This window comes from Charadrius vociferus, unplaced genomic scaffold, assembly GCF_000708025.1.
Source record: "Charadrius vociferus isolate BGI_N301 unplaced genomic scaffold, ASM70802v2 scaffold119, whole genome shotgun sequence".
NCBI classification, from domain to species: Eukaryota; Metazoa; Chordata; class Aves; order Charadriiformes; family Charadriidae; genus Charadrius; species Charadrius vociferus.
The window spans coordinates 757,935-778,229 of NW_009650170.1; the positions used below are offsets into that span (position 1 = coordinate 757,935).

The 20,295-nt window shown below is 35.1% G+C and overlaps 1 protein-coding gene across 1 annotated transcript in view; it reads left to right on the forward strand.

Annotated features, from left to right (window-relative positions):
- Nucleotides 1-4,862: 4,862 nt before the first annotated feature.
- The window catches only part of LOC104293072 (chromosome unknown open reading frame, human C3orf67), a 76,859-nt gene continuing 61,426 nt past the window's right edge, over nucleotides 4,863-20,295 (forward strand). The window contains exons 1-4 of the mRNA XM_009892534.1: nucleotides 4,863-4,883; nucleotides 6,092-6,181; nucleotides 6,659-6,752; nucleotides 8,649-8,721. Coding sequence (XP_009890836.1) covers nucleotides 4,863-4,883; nucleotides 6,092-6,181; nucleotides 6,659-6,752; nucleotides 8,649-8,721 — 278 coding nt within the window. The remainder of the gene's footprint in view (nucleotides 4,884-6,091; nucleotides 6,182-6,658; nucleotides 6,753-8,648; nucleotides 8,722-20,295) is intronic.

A 20,295-nucleotide genomic window follows, 5' to 3' on the forward strand; every position in this document is an offset into this window, starting at 1 on the left:
GGACTCGGCCGCGGTGGCGCAGGGAAGCGGCTCCGTGGGGATGCTGGCGCTGCGGTCGTGGGCCTGGTGTCCAAACGCTTTGTGGTCCGTTATTTTATAAAAGTGAAAAGCTTGATTTTAATTTTTGAGTTTTTTTCTTCTTAATTCTGCGAGTTGTGTGGAAAGGCTGGCTGTGCTGCTTTGCACATAGGAACACTGGTATTCTTGGTGTAGTTTATTAATGGTCTTTCTGCCCATTCATTATGTTAAGTTGTATTTTGAGAAAATATATAGCAGTGTTACAAACCCGGCTTTAAATATTCAATATGTGGAATTCATTTGTCTGGAAGATACTAAAACCCTTCATCAGTGATGAACTGCTTTCTCTGGTGTGTCCCGGCCTGCCATAAATCAGCACTGGCTTTGGGCCCGTGATGGTGAGTTGTATGTATTAACAGTCCTGGGTCTAAGCCTACGTTCCCTGCCAAAAAGAGTGTGTTTGTGTCGTTTTTCAATGCAAATTAGCAGTAGGTAGAAATTCACTTTATTTTGCTTCACACTTTTGACTTTAGAATAGAAAATCTTAAATAAGCACAGCTTTTTCAACTCTGGGATGTTGATCAGAAAAATGTGTTCATATACTTAAGTAAGTTGTCCCTTTCAAGTCAAGGGACTAACCACAACTACAAGGGCTTCTAGGGCGGCATCAGTCTGTCCATCCCAGGCTCCCTTGGGGTTGGGACAGTGCTTGGTATTAAGTAATTTAAGGAAGCATGAGGGTCTGTTTGCATTTGCTGTTTGTGAAATTGCTTGAAACTTACTAGGGACCAATTGTTTGAACCGTGGGGCTACATAAACACAAAATATTATTGAAATATTTGTGAAACATTCTAGTTTGAAGAAAAAATATACATAAGAAGATGTCATAGGATGGACATATTTTTGCAGGGTCCTAAGTGGTTTCTGTGAATGGAAGGAGTAAAAGGGCCCTTTGGACTTCTGCTACTTTGTTTTCTGTGTAGGAAACATTGTGAAACTAATGATCAAAGTCAGTGCACAAATCAAGACCTCACAAGGTAAATCCTGATAGGAATCTCTCTTCTGAAGATAAATATCTTTCATTGTTGCTTAACTTTATAAACTACATTCTTGATGGTTTGTCATTGACTGACACTTTGAGCCTATATTTCCAGTTGGACAAATGTAATAAAGCACATGGTTCAGGGCAATAAAAAAATGTTTGATCTGTGACTGAAAAATGAAAGAATTCCTAGTTTATGGTATTCTATAAAGATGTCATAAAATATCTATTTATTTGTTAAAGATGCAAAAAAAAAAAAAAATGAAGACTTGTATTTCAGGATCCTGTTGATTTTTTTCTAAAATAGTCCCTCTGGATTTTAAGAACTCTTGTTTTTTAGAATTTCTGGAGAGTCTAGGAGGAAGAAAAATGAAATGGGGAAGAATATTGCAACTATCAATTTTCTAGACCATTCTCCTTTATCTTTAAGCATGGGTTACTGTAACTAAAGACAATGAATCTTGATGCATAATAAAAGCACCTCAATATTATCTCAGTAATTACATGACAAATGTCATTCAGTTGATGTTTTTAGTAGTCACCAATCCTAATAGCAAAGGTAATTTCTAGTCTTCATTTGTAGTAACTTTATGTAAATTGGGAAATTACAAGTAAGCAATATATGAGCAGAAATGTATTGCTGTGTCACTTGCAGTGTTTTTTGCCTTTATGAAACACAAACAGACATTTTACTGATGTGTTTACAGTAATCAGCTTTGTAGTATGGATGAGTTGTCCTAACACACATGCTTACAAACTTTGGGTCTAGTTTACCTTTCACTAAAGTTAGGAAGAGTCATCTTGTTATGAATTTGATAGTTACAAGGGTCATCAGTTTCTTTGAGTCTGTATAAAATATGTTCTGCAAATTAGTGAATAACCGAGCTTGCCCATATGTATGTCAGCTGCATTGGTGACAAATTTTAAGCCATATTGTAAGAGTGAACTTTATTTGACAATTTGAAATGTTAAGATTTCTAGTCCTTCAATAAGTGTTCATCACCCCACTGTTTTTTTATTTCTTTTTACTACCACATGCCTCCTAGATGTTGTTTCTTCATATATATCTCTACCTTTTCTGTGATCTATTATGAAAGTCTTTAATTGTTTGTTCATTTCTATGTTAAGTATATCTTTTTGTATGAGAACTTTTCAGTTCAGACTCATGCTTCTTCAATTTAAGAATTAATTATAGCGGAAGTTTTTTGTATGATACAGATGTGTGTCTTTGTGGTGTTTTACCAGTGCACATATGTGTTTTCTGTGCTCAGAGCCAACTGAGAACTATTTCCATACAATACAGTGCGGAAATAAATTAGTGATGTCAAGCCAAAGCTAATAAGCACTGCTGAGAGGCAAAGTGTATTAGCACAGTGTTGAACCCAAGTTAATATATCAACGTGGCTTCCGCTCATCTTGTGCAGTATGCAGAGCTGTTTGCATCTTCCTTTAAAACTCTGTGTTGTGCCATCAGTGGACTGGCTGTTATGAAAGCCAGGTATACTTTATGCTAAAACGGTGAATAAAACTGAGTACATGAGGGTTGTGTTAGGTGCATGATGCTTGGCAGATCTGGAACTGATTTTTAAAGCAAAGTAAGTGAAAGGCCTTTGCTCCAAGGAAAAAGCACTGTCTTCCTTCATATCCCCTTCACATAGAAGTACTAATAAACAAAACCTGGGGGGATGGTCCAAGTTTTTATTTGTTAGTACGAGATGGTTCCTTAGTCCTGGAAGGACAAGCGCCTGACTAAGTGAGTTACAGTAACACATTCATTGTAAATGTGTACCGTCGGAGGGTGTGACTTCTGCGCCTCTTGCTACTGGTCCTTCACATTTAGCTCTGATGAAGTGAATCAAAACAGTAGGTCACTCTGAGATTAGTTCCACTGTGCCATTACTTCTCACTAAGACACGAATCATGCAATTTTGAGTAGTATTGCTTGTTTAAAGACTGTACATAATAGCAAAGACAGGGCTGCAGACAAAAAAATGAACAAACTGATTTCCAAAATGATTGCTCTGTGAGCGAATATATACAGAAGGAAGAAATAATATGCTTGCTTTAGAAGTGCATTCTTTAAAAGGCATTTCTAAACTGTCTTGTTCATAATCTAGAATAGTTCAATATAGCTATTAATGTCATTGTTAAAAAAAAAAAAAAAAACAATTGTGCCAACTGAATACGTGGAAAATTTGTATAGAAAATGGTCTAAAATGCAAAATAATGCAACCGATGTTAGATGTGCAGTGGCAGCATTGAAGTAATACGATCAAAATACTAGTTATGTCTTTTGATGGGCCTGTACAAATGCTATGGTTTCTAAATTTCATTTTCCTTATAATCAAAAAGTTTAAATTATCTAATGTTCCTGGCAACAGCATGGGATAAATTTCTAATATCTGATCTCTTTTCTATTTTTATTTCATTTACAGAGAACTTCAAGACTTAAAATAGTTGTTGCTGATCAAAATAATTGTGGTTAAACATCAACAGATTTCATCTTGTTTTCCTAAACGAATGATGATATACTTTCTAAAATAGAATGCTGCTCTAATCCTTGAAATGTGTACATTGTTTATGAACTCATGCATATTGTCAGTGAATTTCTAGTTAATTTGCAGTCATATATCTCTTTTATAAAATTTATTTAAACCTTTTTGTCACTTTCTGGTTGTGAGACCTAAACTGTTCTTTATGAGAAGCTATACTTGTATTCTTCTGGTCAGCATATTGGGTTTTATCTGTTAAGAAAATGTTTTCAGGCTCAAAAAAACCCCAGTAATTAAAAATAATTCTGTTCTTTTAAGTTGTCTGTGCCTGAACTGAAGCAGTGAACATAACAAAGTATATCAAACAAGAGACGCAGTCTTGTTAAAGGATTTCTGTGAGTTGATGAGCTCTTTCAGTTTTCACAGTGAAGGTGCATGTTGTCTCTTGTGACTGGTTCTACCTGTCTTTGGAGACTGACAGCTACCTTTTACGTTCAGGGTCCCTTCACTTTTTGCTGACTTCAGGTGAAATAGCAGACACTCAGCGTGATCAAAGAGGGACATGGGAGGCTTCCAGTATCAGTCCCTTCACTTTCTACTGTTGTGATCCTCCAACTCCAGACATTTCTTAATTCACATTGACATTAGCAGCCCTCAGATAACTTAAGTGCTTAGTTTGAGTCTTATACTAATCATCCTCAAAGAAGAATGCTGAATGTGGAAGAAGATAATTTGTCTCAGAAGTCTCTGCCAGATATCTCTGGATGGAGCGGTTTCTATTGCAGCTGTTCCATGTTTCTCTTTTTCTATGTTAAATGTTAAGCTCCTCTTTAATGGAGTCTAACGTTTTCCAGTGGGCACTCAACACCAAAGAATAATAAAAAAAAAGTGTATTAAAGATGATTTTTGAACATGTTTAAAGCATGAGAAAGCCTCCATTGTTAAAAGTAAGGGCTGATGATAAAATTACTAGTTTTACTTGGAATATATAGAAAGGCAGTGCTGAGTACTTGATGCATGAAGAGAACATTTTCTAAGAGAGCATCAATATTTATATTTTTTTTTAAACTTAATTCCTTTGCGGTAGCACTCTGATACAGTTGATAGACATCCTGTAGTCATGAAAAGTATTTCGTAATAGTACTCATATCTCTTAAACTATGGTTGGGATTTCATTGTAGAATTTTTTTTTGTGTCAAATCCTATCTAAAGCTTTTTATTTGGATTTTTTTTTTTTTTTTTTCAGTGTAGTCTGCAAGTGTCTCTACTGATTGAGAAGCTGACATTTTTTTGCCTGTGAAAGCTGGAAAATGTTTAAAAATCAGTATCAGGTAAAACATAATTAGTCTTACTTTTTCATTTTGCCTCTGAGAGCACCATGCGACTGGAAGCTGCCCGGTGTAGGTGGGAAAAAGAAAATACCTTATTCATATATGGTGCAGTGTTGTTCTCTGAGAGCATAATTTGAAGAGCATTTATTTTGCTGGCAAGACTGCTGGCCCCTATTGCTCATTCTGACCTGGGTAAAATTGTTTGGGCAGCTGAACATAAAGAGAATTGAGTACAGGCAACTAGGAATGAGAAGGGAGCGGCAGAGTTGTAATGATTGATTAGGTCAACTATGCTACTGAAAAAATGCTTAATAAACTATAGGCTGAGTATATCAGATGTCACAAAAAATATGACATCAAATGGGAAAAATGTTGAATCAAATAACTCTCTAAGCAGAGGTGATAAAGCCTATCTCACCAAGAGCCTGTGTTTAGATTCTTTGATGTCTAATAGGGCACGTATTCCGTGTAAGAAGCTTTCACCTGGCAGGAGCATTCATAATTTTTTCCAGTATTAATTCTCTGATGCCTCATGAAGGCTGCAGCAGCAGTACAGCCCTTACCTTTTTATGGTGATACCGTAGGATCAGATCTACTACAAGGCTGGGTCAGTTGGCCCAGTTGAGTTTCCCAGACTGTTTGGTCAAATCAAGCTGGAATTTGGTAATTAGTAGAGAAGTTACTGGGAAATGTATTTGACATACTTGCATATATAGACAGAGCTAAATATATTCACATATGTAGACAGATTGTGTAAACCTCATTTCCATAGGAAATCAGACAACACCCAGTCTGCACAGTTTTTATTTTTTAGCATTATGTTTTAAAATTCACTTAATTTGGTGAGTTGTAAAAATAAACCATATCTAAATATAAATTACTAACTTCCTGCATGCTTTTAGAATGTTTACAATAATTTGGGTTTTTAGAGAATGACATTATAAATAAAATAATTTAAAATATTCCGTGCTATTCCTTCAATTTTATATTCTGATCCTCTACTAAACCCAATTATTGACTACATGGATTACTATATTATAGCAGTCCAGAAGCTGTTATTCATATTCTGCTCTCTGTCTAATCAGTAATACTGACTGTGGTAACAGTCTGATGGGGGAGGGATTGTTCTTATGTACTTATCTTGACCATTGTTGATTCAGTGCTGAATATTTGGTTGGATGATGTATCCTTAAACCATTTTATCATAGGGTGGCCCATTTGTTGAAATATTCAGTGCTCAAGGCAAGAACCCAGGAGCAAAATGGAAGATTTTTGGCAATCCATCAGCTATATGGAAAGTAAGTTTTTTAAGAAACTTATAAAACCTAGAGTATAAAACAGAAAAATGTGAATGAAGCTTAAAATTAGAAAGTAATGAGGGCTTTGACCTGACAGTGGAGTTGTCACTTGCACTTCTGTCATTATGACAGACTGACTACTTAAATTAGTTCTTTATGCCTGCTTGCAGACTAGGTTGGTTGCAGTGTAATATTATAGTTTAAATATTTAGTAAGTAATTTTGCTATTCTGATAACTAATGGATTAAGTTGGGCCCATTGGATCATGAGTTCTGTTTCTTGGCATTATTTGTTCACAAAACATGCAAGTAAAGGGCGTATTTCTATGGGTTATATTATTACTGTCATACTTGCAAAGCTGTCTGCCATTTGTGATTTTAAAAAAAAAAAAAGAAGAGTAACTTTGCATGTTAGTAGCATGGTTAGTTGTGAGGAGAAGAATTCTATCAGGATGCTTATGTTTGTTTCTTTTTGTAGGAATATGATAAAGAAGTTAAAGGCTTTGTTTTTGTACTTGAAGGAAGCAGTCAAATCAACAAAATGCAGCTACCAAAGGAAACTAGACAAACTTGTAAGTATCAAAGAATTAAATGTCTGTGATGTTGTTCTGACTACATTCCCATATAAGACTGATTTAATTAAACTTAGATTATTCTCCCTTACTTTGGGCATAAGCAGCACTAGCAAAATATTTTTTTCATTAACGTTTTAGCAGATCAGTTAAAAATAAGTAAAAGGTATATAAATGCCATATTAAAGTAAGTGCTGTAGGGAAGATGCTTACTGATACATGTTGTCTTAGTGCTGCTAGGTTTGCTTCTGTACCTGATCCCGCTACAGCATGATGTCTGGCAAATAATTTCTGACTCCATTCAGCACTAACTAAAGTCAGTAATTCTATTGGCATTACAGAATTTGTCCTCTTTCTCCTTTTATTTTTTAAAGTGTATTTACTTTTACGTATCAATTAAGCACTAGCAGTACAAGCAAGTTATACCTGAATTTCAGCTGCGTTATCAGTCCTTGGTGAATACTATGGAGTGTTTCCTCAGGTTGTCTGTTACTTGTACCAGCATAAACCAGAATCAAAGCAGTCTATGTTTCACAGGGCATATAGCAATTGTCATAATTTATACATTAAACTTCACTGCAGGTTATTATACCTTATAAGGTTGTAGTAATGAATCAAGCTGGTTTAGAATTAACTGCTTGCTTTTGAAGAAAAATTGAGATGGTGATTTTGGTCAAATGAAGCAGGAATCTTCCAGCATACTCCTCATGCAGGGTATATAATTAGAAATTAGCTTTTCCAAACATACACAAAAAATAAATAAGAAATTGTATAGTCTGATCATGCACTAAGGCCTTGAAGATTAATCTGATTTCTAGAAAAGAAATTTAAGATTATCTTCAGTATAATCAGTATTAGTCTAATGTATCTTTCTGAGAAATCCAACTTTAATTTCTTTATTGCCAATGTAACAAACTATTACAGCCTAAAATGAGGATTGAGAATTAGTGATGTGAATTACCACGGCTAGGAATAGTTTTGTTTTAAATTTCTTTCACCTAGTGCTGCAATGCTACAGTCAAATTTCTGTCTGTTACCATTCTGTCTTCCTCTGCCTCTTCCTCTTTTGAGGTGTATGTACCTCAAGTATTTCATTTTTATCAAGTATACAATCTTCCAGTTGTACTGTAATCTTTGAATACTCTTCCAAAATAAAAGATGTTCTATCTGTAAATGTAACTTGAAATTTTTAAGTGTTGTTTGACCCACAAAAGAAGGAAGTTCTGAATTGGCATTCTTTAGAAGAGGAGATAATGTTGCTGTTGCATCTTGTTAAGTGAATGAAGAGCAGCCGGTACCCTCCCTGATGGAATAACTAAGAAAACAACATATGGTTCAATTCAGACAGCTTTGTACTATCTGTTTTCCCTTGATAGGGAGCTACCTGATTCCTGAAAGATTTGTTCTGTTTGTTCCCTCAGTTAAATCAGTTGTTCTGAAAATCAGAAGCCTCCACTGAGCATTGTTGTCATGATCTGGATTGCATTTTTACCCAAGGGCTTTTTGAAGTTGTTTAGGGTGTACGTTGTCACAAATGTGAGAGCAAGTTTCATATGACTATAAGATAATCTTGATAGGAAAGTGTTAGTTTATTTTATAATTCCTATGGGATATTTGGTGTCTACATGCTGTTGGAACACAATGTAGACTTGTAAGAAAAAAAGTTCCTTTTATTTTCATAAGAACCATTAAAGCCACAGATGGGACTCTTAAAACAACACTTCCATTGCAGTTTGAATTGATTTTCTTCAGGTTTTTCTTGTGTTCGTATGTTGTGTGAACATTGGGAAATAGTGTTGCAGAAGCATAGCTGTATGGTACAAAATTGAAATGCTTGATTGTGAAATGTGCATCTGCACGCACACAGCATGTTATTAATTTTTTTCCTGTTTCTAGTGGGACTGATCCAGCAATTTCTGACACTTCAGATTTTTGTGCCACTGGGACAAGACTTCTCCACTGAGTTACTGTAAGATGCATAAAATTTCCTTGAGTACTTAATATAAAGTGAATGCCTGATTGCAGCCATTAATTGTAGTGGCAGATTTTGCATTAAAGCATGGTGACTTGTCAAGTCAATAAGAAGTAATTAAGCTAATGAGATCATTTTTTCTTGGATGTTTTAAATACTCCGGTACGCCTTTGAAGAGAGAACAAGCTCTAAAAATCATGAATGAAGATGGTGAAAATACTGGCTCATGAGGGTCTCCTGGAAATCCATAAGAGATTTGTAAATAGCTATTCTAGAGCCCTTTGATTCAGGGCAAAAAGAAATATATATTCTAATAATAGGGGGAGAAAAAACCCCAGCCAAACAAATCATGAAGAGCTAGAACAACTTGGAGTGCTTAATTGGTATAATTATGTCCATCTTGTAAGGAAAGAGAGAAACATTTGAAACAGACTTTTTTTCATTAGTTTGATGTGCAATGATTTAATACAGTTTTAAACTTGTGCAATTCTCTGTCTTTGGACACCATTTCCCCTTTAGTGGCACCAGCTGTTAATAACCAGCACAGCTCACTCAGCTTTGCAGCCAGTGGAACACCTAGAATTTTGGATTAACAAAAGAGATATGCCATTAGAAATCCTGCAAGTAAAGATGGATTGAAGGATATGCATTTAAACTGAGTAAAGTCAATGCAGAATTTTATTTTTTGTTTATCTTTCTGTAACTTTCCATTCATCTGTATCCATAGGTGTCAGCTTTTCTTGATTGTCTGAAGTTTCGTGTTTGGAGTAAGGGGAAACAACTCTCGTAGGTTTAAGTCAGAAGACAAAATGAGATCCTGAGCAAATATCATTCCAGCTCTATGGTAGTAGAGAAACAGTGTTCATTATAACACAAATAATCTATTTCATGAAATTAGGATGGTGTGCTATATGTGTGGGTAATTCTGTTATCTTCTGTGCCTTCGCATAAGTACAGTCATCTTGGAATATTTTGTTATTTTAACAAACAATATGCTAGTATGAATTGAGTCATATTTATTAAAATTCCTCATTCAATTTGTAACAGTCCATGCAGGTATTTTTGTCTCAGTGGTTTGGGAGTTAGTGGGCATTTACAACCTACATCCCGTTTGTACCATTATATATTCCTCTGACACGCTTAATTTCTAACAGGATTTTAGAATCTGAACATTAAGAAAGTCCTCAAAGGATAAAATAACTTATTTAGCACAGATCTTCACCAAAGCAATATTTTTGCTTCTCCATGGAGCATGGAAATTTGAGAGAGAACACTGGACTCAAAATAGCTGTTTAAAGACAACCTTGACTCTATGTGCTAAGATCTTGGTGCAGAAAATACTAACATTTTACTAATTTAAAGTGAGAAACTGTTGGCAGGAAAGCTGGTAACTGCTGAGTAGATGAGAAAACTGCATGTTTTCAAGCAACTTCCCTTTCTCTCTAATTTTTCTTCCTACCACAGCCTTTATACATTTTCTGATATGTTTTCCTGTCAAGGTGGTTCTTTTTATTTCTTACCTCATTTTGAATAATTTTTTTGCTTAGATATTAAGGTATCTTTAACATAAGTATATGTGACTTTAAAGCTACCTTTTTTTTTTTTTTTCCCTGCAACACGAAGACCTTCTCTGTGTGTCAAACCACACTGACTTTTCTGTTCTTTGATAAATTTCCTGAGTGTAGTTCTGGTTACACTTTCTGCTTCTATGGTTTTAATTGTTGCCTTACTTCTAAAAGCGTGTAACAAAAGGGACAAAACAAACAGGATAAGTCATGCAGTAAACAGAAACCAAGTGCATAAATTTGTTTCTCATAGACATTCTATAGACAGATGGCAGAGACTCAGTGACAGGTACAGGAATTCAGATTTTCTGTAGTGTCACATTGAGTTTGGTTCTTTTGGGTACTTGCCACCCATCTATACCTCTTCACAAGAACCTCTTCACCTTTCTTCTACTCATTTTAATTTTTCATCTCTTGCTCTTTTTGATAACTGAAAGACCTCTTATTTTCTACCACTTCTCCCACCTTTCTTTTTCCAGCTCCTGTCTAGACTTTACATTTTCTTCATCTTTTCTCACTACTTCCTGTTCCCACCATTACTATGTCCCTCTTACAACAATATATATTTTCTTCTATAATATTCTTATGTACTTCTCTAAATACAAAATACATGTATTTGCACTGTGTATAGCTTATGTAAACATACACTGTATTTAAATGGTTATAATGTATGTGTCACTTCTTTTTTTTTTTTTTTTTATCAACTTTCCTGATTCTAAATTAGTATTATCAGAGACCCTGAGACAAATCCTAATTCTCTCTCCTTATGTGCAGTGATATCAGTGTCTATGTGGATGAAGTAATCTCACTTAATACATTTCCATAAACTTGGAATCATAGAATTGTCTAGGTTGGAAGGGACATCTAAGATCAAGGCCAACCGTCAGCCTAACACTGCCAAAACCACTACTGAAGAATAGATGTTTAATTCAGTGTAACTGTTTCATTTCTTAATTACTCTTGTAATTATCAGAATAAGCATGATTTGATTATAACAGAATTTTATCAAAGTAACTGGAGCTACTTAAAGGTATATATGCCTAAAAAGTACAATCTCATTTGTTCCCAACTTAGAGCAACTGTATGCAGAAGTTAAACTTCTTAAAAATCAATTTAGTACTAAAATTTTCTATTAGAAGTCAGCTGTAACTTATTGATGTACCTATAAACTCCTTCAAGACTTGCAAAATAGACAATGTATTTTATCCTAGCAGACTCATGATAATCCAGTAAATAGTGTAGACAAGCGCTCCTTGCTTCATGTGACTGCCATTCAGTTCTCTTAATTTCAAACGTTTTGAAAGGAGTCTTGTGCTTGTTTGTGGACAGAATATTGATTGTGCTGATGCTTCCTGGAGTTTAATGTTCAAAGATGGTTTCTTACATAATCTGACTACTTACTACTGAATATTTGAGTAGCTTCAAGTGAAAATTGATAGCATATCAAGCCATCAAGTTTACTTTATGCAAAAAACACTTTGGCAAGTCTTCTAATAGCTGCACATGATGCTTTATGGCACACTTCTTCCTTTCCCATTCTGCATAGAGATGGAAATATGAATTTAGTTGGAGCCACATCCTCTCTTTTGCATTCTATTCAGTGATTGATCTGATCAGCAAACAAGAATTTTTTCAAGGCCATCCATCACTGCTGGCGTTAGCTGAGCTAAACTTTCTGACTTGCTGCTGTCAACCAGTCATGCAGGATTCCTGTAATAAATACCGAATGTGCAAACTACTGTTTAAATTATCTGGTTTGCCCTTTCTTTGGAAGAAATTTAAGTAGAATTTTAGATACATTGTTAGGTGGTGCGATGAGATGAATGTTGCCACATTAACAATCAATGTATTTGTCTGCCTAAAAAATGTGTAAAATAGATTGTGGATGAAAAATTTGGTGAAGCATAATAGAATCACAACTAGGGTACAGAGCATGTAATTTATGCAACCTTTTTGAAGCAAATAGCAAAGTTGTTAGTAATGCTGTGAATATAGCCATCTATTGTAAATGTAGTAGCCAGTTGTTAAACCTTCAGTATTATGGATCTTGCTACCTTTCTGGAAAAGCAAAAGTAACTTGATGTTTGAAACAATATTTGTGTGTAAAAGAAAACAGCATCTGGCTTGTGTTGGCATTCTTGGTTTAATCACCAATATGTTGACATGTGCAGGTGCTAGCATTTCTACTTGGCATTTTGTCAAGCACACAAACATTCATTCTTCTTAAAATACTGTAATGCCACTCATCGTTATACTTTATTTCTGCTATTTTTATTTTCAACATTAAGTATCACCTGAAATTAGTACATCATGTTGTTATAAGTTTTACAGCAAATGAGTAGAGATGTTGATGTGAGAAAACAGACCTTCAAATTGTACTGTAGCCACAAAAAAAAAAAAAGTGGGGTGGTCTGAGGTACAAACAAGGATCAGAAGCTCTATTTCTGGTGATGTACTGAAACATTATGTGGTCTTGTATGAGTCCCTGTAGGTTGCTCAGCCTTTTTATCACCCAGTTCTCTGGTATATGTTAAGGGAGTAATATTTATCAATTTTTTTGAAAGTGTATTATAAAGAGTTAACTAACTTGTTGTATGATACTTTTAAATATATGAAGTGATAAAAACTGAATTTATACTAAGTTTTTAAAATCTGGTGGTTGATCAAGCACACTTGCATTGATATGCAGGCTAGCGTGTGCTGATAGTACAGACTTAATATTTGATGTATTATTCTATCATTGAATAGAGGCCAGTTTAGGGAGACAGCATTTTTGATGAAAAAGAGAAGTTTCCCAGTTTTGCATTTGGGCATCCAGACAGGATAAAAGATAATAACAAAATGCATTCAAACTAATATGTAAAGTGATTCAACAAGGTTAGTGGCAGAACCAGCTATGGTATTTACTGATCCATTGCTGCCTGTCTCAATGATGGCCAGCTTCATGGTGCTTCAGACTACTTGTTTAAATCTTTGGATGGTAAATGGCTATAAATCAAATGTAGCATACTTTGTAAATTTGAAGAGGTTTGAGGTCTCCTGTAAGATCACCTCACCCCTGTGACTTAACCTGCACAGCAAAATGCACACCGTCAGTGATAGCTGCTTCTCAGTCAGAGCCCTGCTTCCGTAACCCAGAACTTCGTGCCCAAAATGTGCCATAGGACTCTGCTTTGTTGCCATTTCCTAGAATTACTCACTACCTTATGAACCGTCTGGCTGGCATGAACGTGCTGCGGATTACAGAATGGTTGCTCATTGACTTTAATGGTGACTTTAGTGGAGCTAGTGAAGGCTAGTGACAAGCAAAGGTAATCTGACTATGAATAGGCAGATACTACCTGAGCAAACCTGTTGATAAGCATTTTACCAGCTAAGTGTTAAAAAAAAGATTGAAACGTTATGAAGAATAAAGATTTTATTTTATTTTTTTTTCCCCCCTCTTTTTCTCACAACAATGTGCTGACAGGAAAAATGTAACAAAGGACTGCAGCCATTCACAGAATCGGGTTATAGGACCTCCAGAGATGGACTAGTCCAGCCCACCTGCTCAAAGCAGTCTCAGCTACAGCAGCTTGCCCAGGACTCTGTCCAGTTGGGTTTTGAATCCCTGCGAGGATGGCTACTGTACCATCTCTGTTCCAGTGTTCAGTCACCCTTACAGTAATTTTTCTTTTCCATATGTTTAAAGAAAATCTCTTGTATTTCAGTTTGTGCACGTTGCCTCTTGCCCATTCATTAGATACTGCAGAGGAGAGTCTGGTTCAGTCATCTTTACTCCTCCCATCAGGTATTTATCCATATTAGCGAGATCCCCCTTGAACCTTCTCAAGGCTAAACAATCCCAGCTCCCTCAACCTCTCCTACTAAGTCAGATGCTCTAGTCTCTTAATCATCTTGATTATCCTGCGTTGTACTCACACCAGTATGCCCATGTCTCTCATATCACAGAGCTGAGCATTGGACCCAGCACTCTGGCTGTCTTACCAGCGCTGAGTACAGAGGAAGGATCACCTCCCTGGACCTGCTGGCAATGCTCTTCCTAATGCAGCCCAGGATGCTCTTGACTTTCCTCGCTGCAGAGGTGCTTTGCTGGTCATGGTCAACTTCTTGTCCACCGGGACCCTCGGGTCATTTTGTACAAAGCTACATTCCAGCCAGTCAGCCCTCAGACTAGGGGATTATTCCTCCCCGTGTGCAGGATTTACAGTCTGTAATTTAAAGTTATGACTCTGTATTTTAAATGTAGTTTTGGTTTGGGTTTTTTTTTTTTTTACATATTGAAGTTCATCACAATTAAGGCAGATGCTTGCTTTTTGTTCACATGTATTTTTTTGCTAGGGAGAAGAATTTCAGAAAGCTTGGGAATAATCAAACACAGTTGGGAGATATTAACTTTTGGAAATTTGTCATTTTCCTAACTCTCTTTGGAATGACATTTCAGAATTAGCATGGCCTGAAACCACAGTTGTAGCTTATTTTCACTGTGTGAGGAGTGATGTTTTCGATCATACATGGAAGCTTAGTGGATTTATAACACAAAGAGATGCTCTTGATTTATTGAATAAATGGGAACGCTAGAGTTTCAAACTCTGGAACATACCTGATAAGGTTTAACAAGTTTTCTGTCAAAAGTTTAGCTAGTTATGTGTAGAGGAATCTACAGGGGGAAAGGGCTTAAAATGTCTGCATTCCTAAAGTAGTTGTACTTGTTGATAAGAAATTTTATAGCAAGGCTTGTGAACAGCACAGTAGAATATAGAATATGCCCCATTTCCTTTTTTCAAACAGTTTCTGTAAATATAAGTTTATTAATTTCAAATTTTTAATAACAACATACTAGATTTCTAGATGCATAGATCATTTATTCACAGACACCATAATTTATGGGTTACATGCTAACATAATGAGTCATCATTTTAGCTTTGCTGACAGAGATATGATAAATTATTCATGTTAATCTGAAGACCTAGCATGTTTTCAGATACAGAACAATAAAAATATGAATCTTGGTTAGCCTTGCAAAACTTAGACCAACCTTTTAAAATTAGAAGCAGTACATAGATGCTAATTCTATTGTGTACTTCTGACATTGGAAGATTTTAGATAGAGACTGAGGTAAAATTTATTGAACAGATTTAGCTGGAGAGATTATTTGAAATTCTGATGTTTAGTGAGTAGCATGAGGCTTGCCTCTTGAATTTTTTTGTGAAGCAGCAGTGAAATGCGGAAACATTCTTAAAACTATTAAGGTATGCTAAATTCCATAATTTACGAAGGAAATTAAGTAATATATTTAAAAGTAAACATTTTTTAATAACTCTTCTAGTCATCACTTTCAGTAGAGTAACAACATAAATACTGCAAAAAAGATATCCCATGATCAGGGTGTCCTGCTTCCAGATATAAAAAAAGAATTCACACAGTTGTTACAGAACTGACAACAAAATGCACAGTGCTAGTTCAAATTATGTTGCTAGTTAGATTAGCCACTTGGTCTGTGAAAGGCAAAACCCTTTCACTTGCTGTTCTGACCCTGATGGGCTTTTTGTCTCTTACTGCTTTCAAAAGGGATCAGAGCCAAAAAAAAAAAAGGGGGGGAGGGGGATAAAATAATTTAACTTACTGAAAAATTGTATCAATCTGTTTGTCAAAGGGAGAGTACAGTGGGAGTCTAATGGCATAGACCTTGAGAATGATTTTGTTACGTTTTCCAGGAAATTGAAGGATGGGGTTAGAAAACAGTTACCAGCTTTTTCACTGTAAAGATAAACTGGAATTCTAATTTCAGATAAAAATATTGCATTCGTCTGAATACTTAGTGATAAGTAAATTGAGGTGTGAAAAAAAGGAATACTTAGTCGCAGGTTATGATCATCAAAGTAACATACCTAGTATCAAACTAGAAAGAAGATGGTTTGAGTCAGATTCTGGGCCAGGTAACATGGAGTGGTCCTGAATTCGGGTTCTTCACTCAGCTATAAAAAAAAGAACATTTTCAAAATAAATTTACAGTTAGTCTTTGTCCATGGTGTGTCTTGAAGCTTGTGACTTCTTTTAAAATATCCTAAATCTGGATGAGGTCTGATTGTCCTAATTAATGCCTTAAACCAGTATTTTCCAGTGTGTGTTCTTCTGGTGCTACGATAAAGTTTTCCAGGTAGTATTTGGCAACAGTCTGTATCTGCAGGCCAGATGAATGGTAGGGGAAGTGGAGATCGTTTTGGGAAGGAGAGGAGAGTGGAGGAAGGGGGCCTCTTCTCTTTCCAGGCACCAGTCTCCTTTTGGCTCATCACTTTGGGCCTGCTAACAGACAGGTTATCCAGCATTACCATTTATTTAAAGGCTAGAAAAAAACAGAATGATGAACAAAAACATATTTCTCAGATTTGTTACAGAAATAGCACATTGCGTTCTCCTCAGACCAGAGCATACTCATCAGTCTGCCAAGCTCAAATTAGGTACAATTTGTACGGTGATGTCAACAGCTGTCACAAAAAACAGTATTTCCTTCATTGGGCTGTTGTATCCTCCAAGGCTGGTGTTGCAGGATTGGTCTTGCAGTTGTAGTGTCTGCAAATGAACAGTTAGCATAATTGCTTTTTTTTTTTTTTTAAATGCAGTTACAGGCAGTCTTAATTTAGTATAGCACAATATCTTTAGCTTAGTGGGATGGTGAAATGTTGGGTCCAGTCTGTACAGTTCTCTCTTCTTCCACTAGTTGCTTTAGTCCAAGATAAGAAGGTTATCTTTCTTTGTTGCAATATTTCTGCATAAGTTTGAAAATGCCCTGAAAGTAATTATTTTAACCAGTGTCACTTTATCTTTGTTTAAATATATCATCAATCTGTTGGAACTGGTGGGAGAGATGCTTTATTTTGTTGTTTTAACTTGCTAGGTAGTGAGTCTATTTTAATCTATCATACGATATACTATTAAATGAATAGAATAAATATTATCATAGTGTTTGATGGTGTCCTGGTGATATTACAGAATAAATTACTGTCTTCTGAGACTTTGGAGAGAGAGGAAAAATACTAATTATGTATATTTTGGTTGGTGGATCAATTTAAGTAACGTGGAGTAAACTGAATCCTGTTTAATGTTTGGTTGGTAGGGTTTGTCAGTCAGGATTTTCATGTGCCAAATAAAGTAAATGCATGATTCAGTGTTAGCAAGAAAAGTTAGTTTTGTCTCTTTAAAGGGCAGACTTCTTAGCAGTTCTTAGTAATGAAAATAAACGGTTTAAATGTGAGAAATATGGCTGTACTTGAGAACTATTACATATAGCCGGTGTGAACATAACTTTTTCTTTGTCTTTGTAAACATGAAAGGACAGATTGTCTCTTTAGAATAGATAAATTCATGGAAAGAAAAAGAAGTGGAAATAGAACAGCCAATAAACTAAAGAAAAGAGCAGCAGAATTAGTTGCAGGTATAAATAACTGCCTTATAAGGGTAATCTGTTTAGATTCCTGAAAAGAAGTAGGCACTAAACTTTCCATAAATTAATACTCATTGGAGTACTTTGTACTGAACAAATTTAAAACTATTTTCTAGAATTAGGGTTTTCTGAACGGTTTGGCACAGTTAGCCATGCTTCAGAGGAACATATCACCATGCCTTAATACAGAACTTACTAAATACTTGAAAATAAGAGATGAGCTCATTTCAAAGCTGAGGATGTTAAAATATTGATAGAAGTTTCTAGAATATGTTATGAATATTAATGACCACTTCCAGAATGATTTTTGAAACGTGAAGTTCTAAGAGTAATCAAACTGTCACAACAAATTGTTCTTGATCAGTGAAAATAGCAGGTCATTCTTTCAGTTGGAGAATTTATTGCAAATATGTTGATATCTTGTAGGGAGAGCTCAGAAATCACCAGTTCTGTGTAATTGCCCATATTTGGAAAGTTTTTCTATTCTGGCAACCAGATTTGATGATTCTGGTTTTGCACGTGCCAAATGCATTACTGTTCTTTTATGAATACTGTTTAAGGGGACTTTAGTGTTTTTTCTCTTCAATTCTCTCCAGAAAAAACATTATCAACAGAAGATTCCAGTAGATAAAAATAAAGCTGATTCTTCACAACTTGTTCTCTAGGTCTAGGTGACATATCAGTCTTCCTGATCTCATTTTGTAGAGATTTGGTTGATTTTCAGCATAACTAAGTCTGGTTTTGTGAGGGCAGAATACAGAGCTCTGGATTTTGGATGATCAGGCAGCCAGTTCAATAACATGATATCTCCTACAGACAAATTTACAAGTAGTGCATAAAATAAAACATATGTGAAGTACAGACTGCTCCTGAATAAGAAGCTTCAGAATCTGTAAGCATGGCAAATCAGCTGACCATTGCTATTCCGTTGCTTTTCTGTCTTTAAAATGGAGATGATACTATCTAATGTTTCTGAAGCACATACTTTTAATGGAGAAAATGACACTACAATTGCTAAGTACTGATATACCAACATCCTAATAGTTAAGCTTTACCAGAGGATTCTATTTGGATTTCCACCAGGATACAAAAGGTTTCCATTAATAATAAACTGTATGGGAGTTGCTCTTTGCTTAGCAACATCAATGAAATACCTGCTTTTGTGTTTGGTAAACTTCCAGTTTAAGTCCTTTATAAGGAGAAAACCACTTTCATTTTAAGAACAAGTGAGCCTAATAAATGAAGTATCCCTTCAACAGTCCAGCATCATTTTTTCTAAGTTCATTTTAAGCCTTGAATTGAACATTAACAAATGGTTATAAATTATTATACATACAAAAGCAAAGTGAATAGGTAATCTGAGAAGATGAGTTTATCTGTACTGTTGGGTAGTTGCTACCATTTACTTGCAATCTCACTATAGCTACCATTGTGAGGAGAATAGTCAATCAAAGTTGAAGATATAAAATAAAATTGAAAATTGAATTTGAAGGTAATTTTACTTTCAAATGGTTTGCAAATGTAGATGTTAAGTGTGAAATGAATGCAGTTAATGACCATAGCTGGGAGAGTTATGCACCTGCTGATCACAGGAATATTATTATAAATGAGGTTGATTTTCCTGTTGACTACCTCATTTTTCTCAACATGGTCTCATTACTTTTCTATCACATGTCTGACCCTTAGATATCAAGCACAGACATAATAAAAATACATTAACTCCTATATAGATTTTTTTTAATGCATCTTTGAAAATCAAGATGTGTGCTGCAGATGTTTCTTGCCTTTGTAGGTTTAACATAGGTTGTGCCTTTTGATAACAAAAAAAAAAAAGGTTGAGTTTCACCACAAGTACTCTTGTCATTTTACAAGTGAGAGTTCTAATGGTCTTAACTCCCATTACCTGAATTATTTCAGAAAAGAGTTTCATCGGACCCTTTTTTTATTATTTTCCAAAAAGCGATGTAACTGAAAAATCAGAAAGTTATGCCAACTCTCAAATAATTATCTTTCTCTAAGGAAATAAATTATTTTTACAGAATTTTAAGACCATCTTCCTCCAGTTTTGCTTGTTCTTAAAATGTTACACCTACTTTTTGCCTGTAGAATATAAATATTTTTATTATTTTACATTTATTTACTGAAATAAATTTTAAACTTCTTTAGGTGTGATTATAACTATATATCTAAGGTTTGCTGCTTCTTTACAGCATACATACCATCACAAAAACATCTTATCTTAGACTTATATGACAGTCTGCTATAAATGTGTGTATTTTTATCTAAATGAATGTGTTTAGTATTGCACTTTGAAATGTAACTGAGCTGTGCATTTACTAATGGCCTTTTTATTGGTAAGGTACCTAATATTTTTTCAGGAGGGAAAAAGGTAAAACTATTCATATAAATATAAATAATAAAATTTAAACATACTGAACTAATATTATAAAGTGAACTTAAGTTTTTATGGCCAGTTTTTTGGAGATGTACATGACTAAATCTCGGCTCCTACTGCTTCATCGTAGCATCATTTAAAGCAACATTCTCCAGTGAGAATTACAT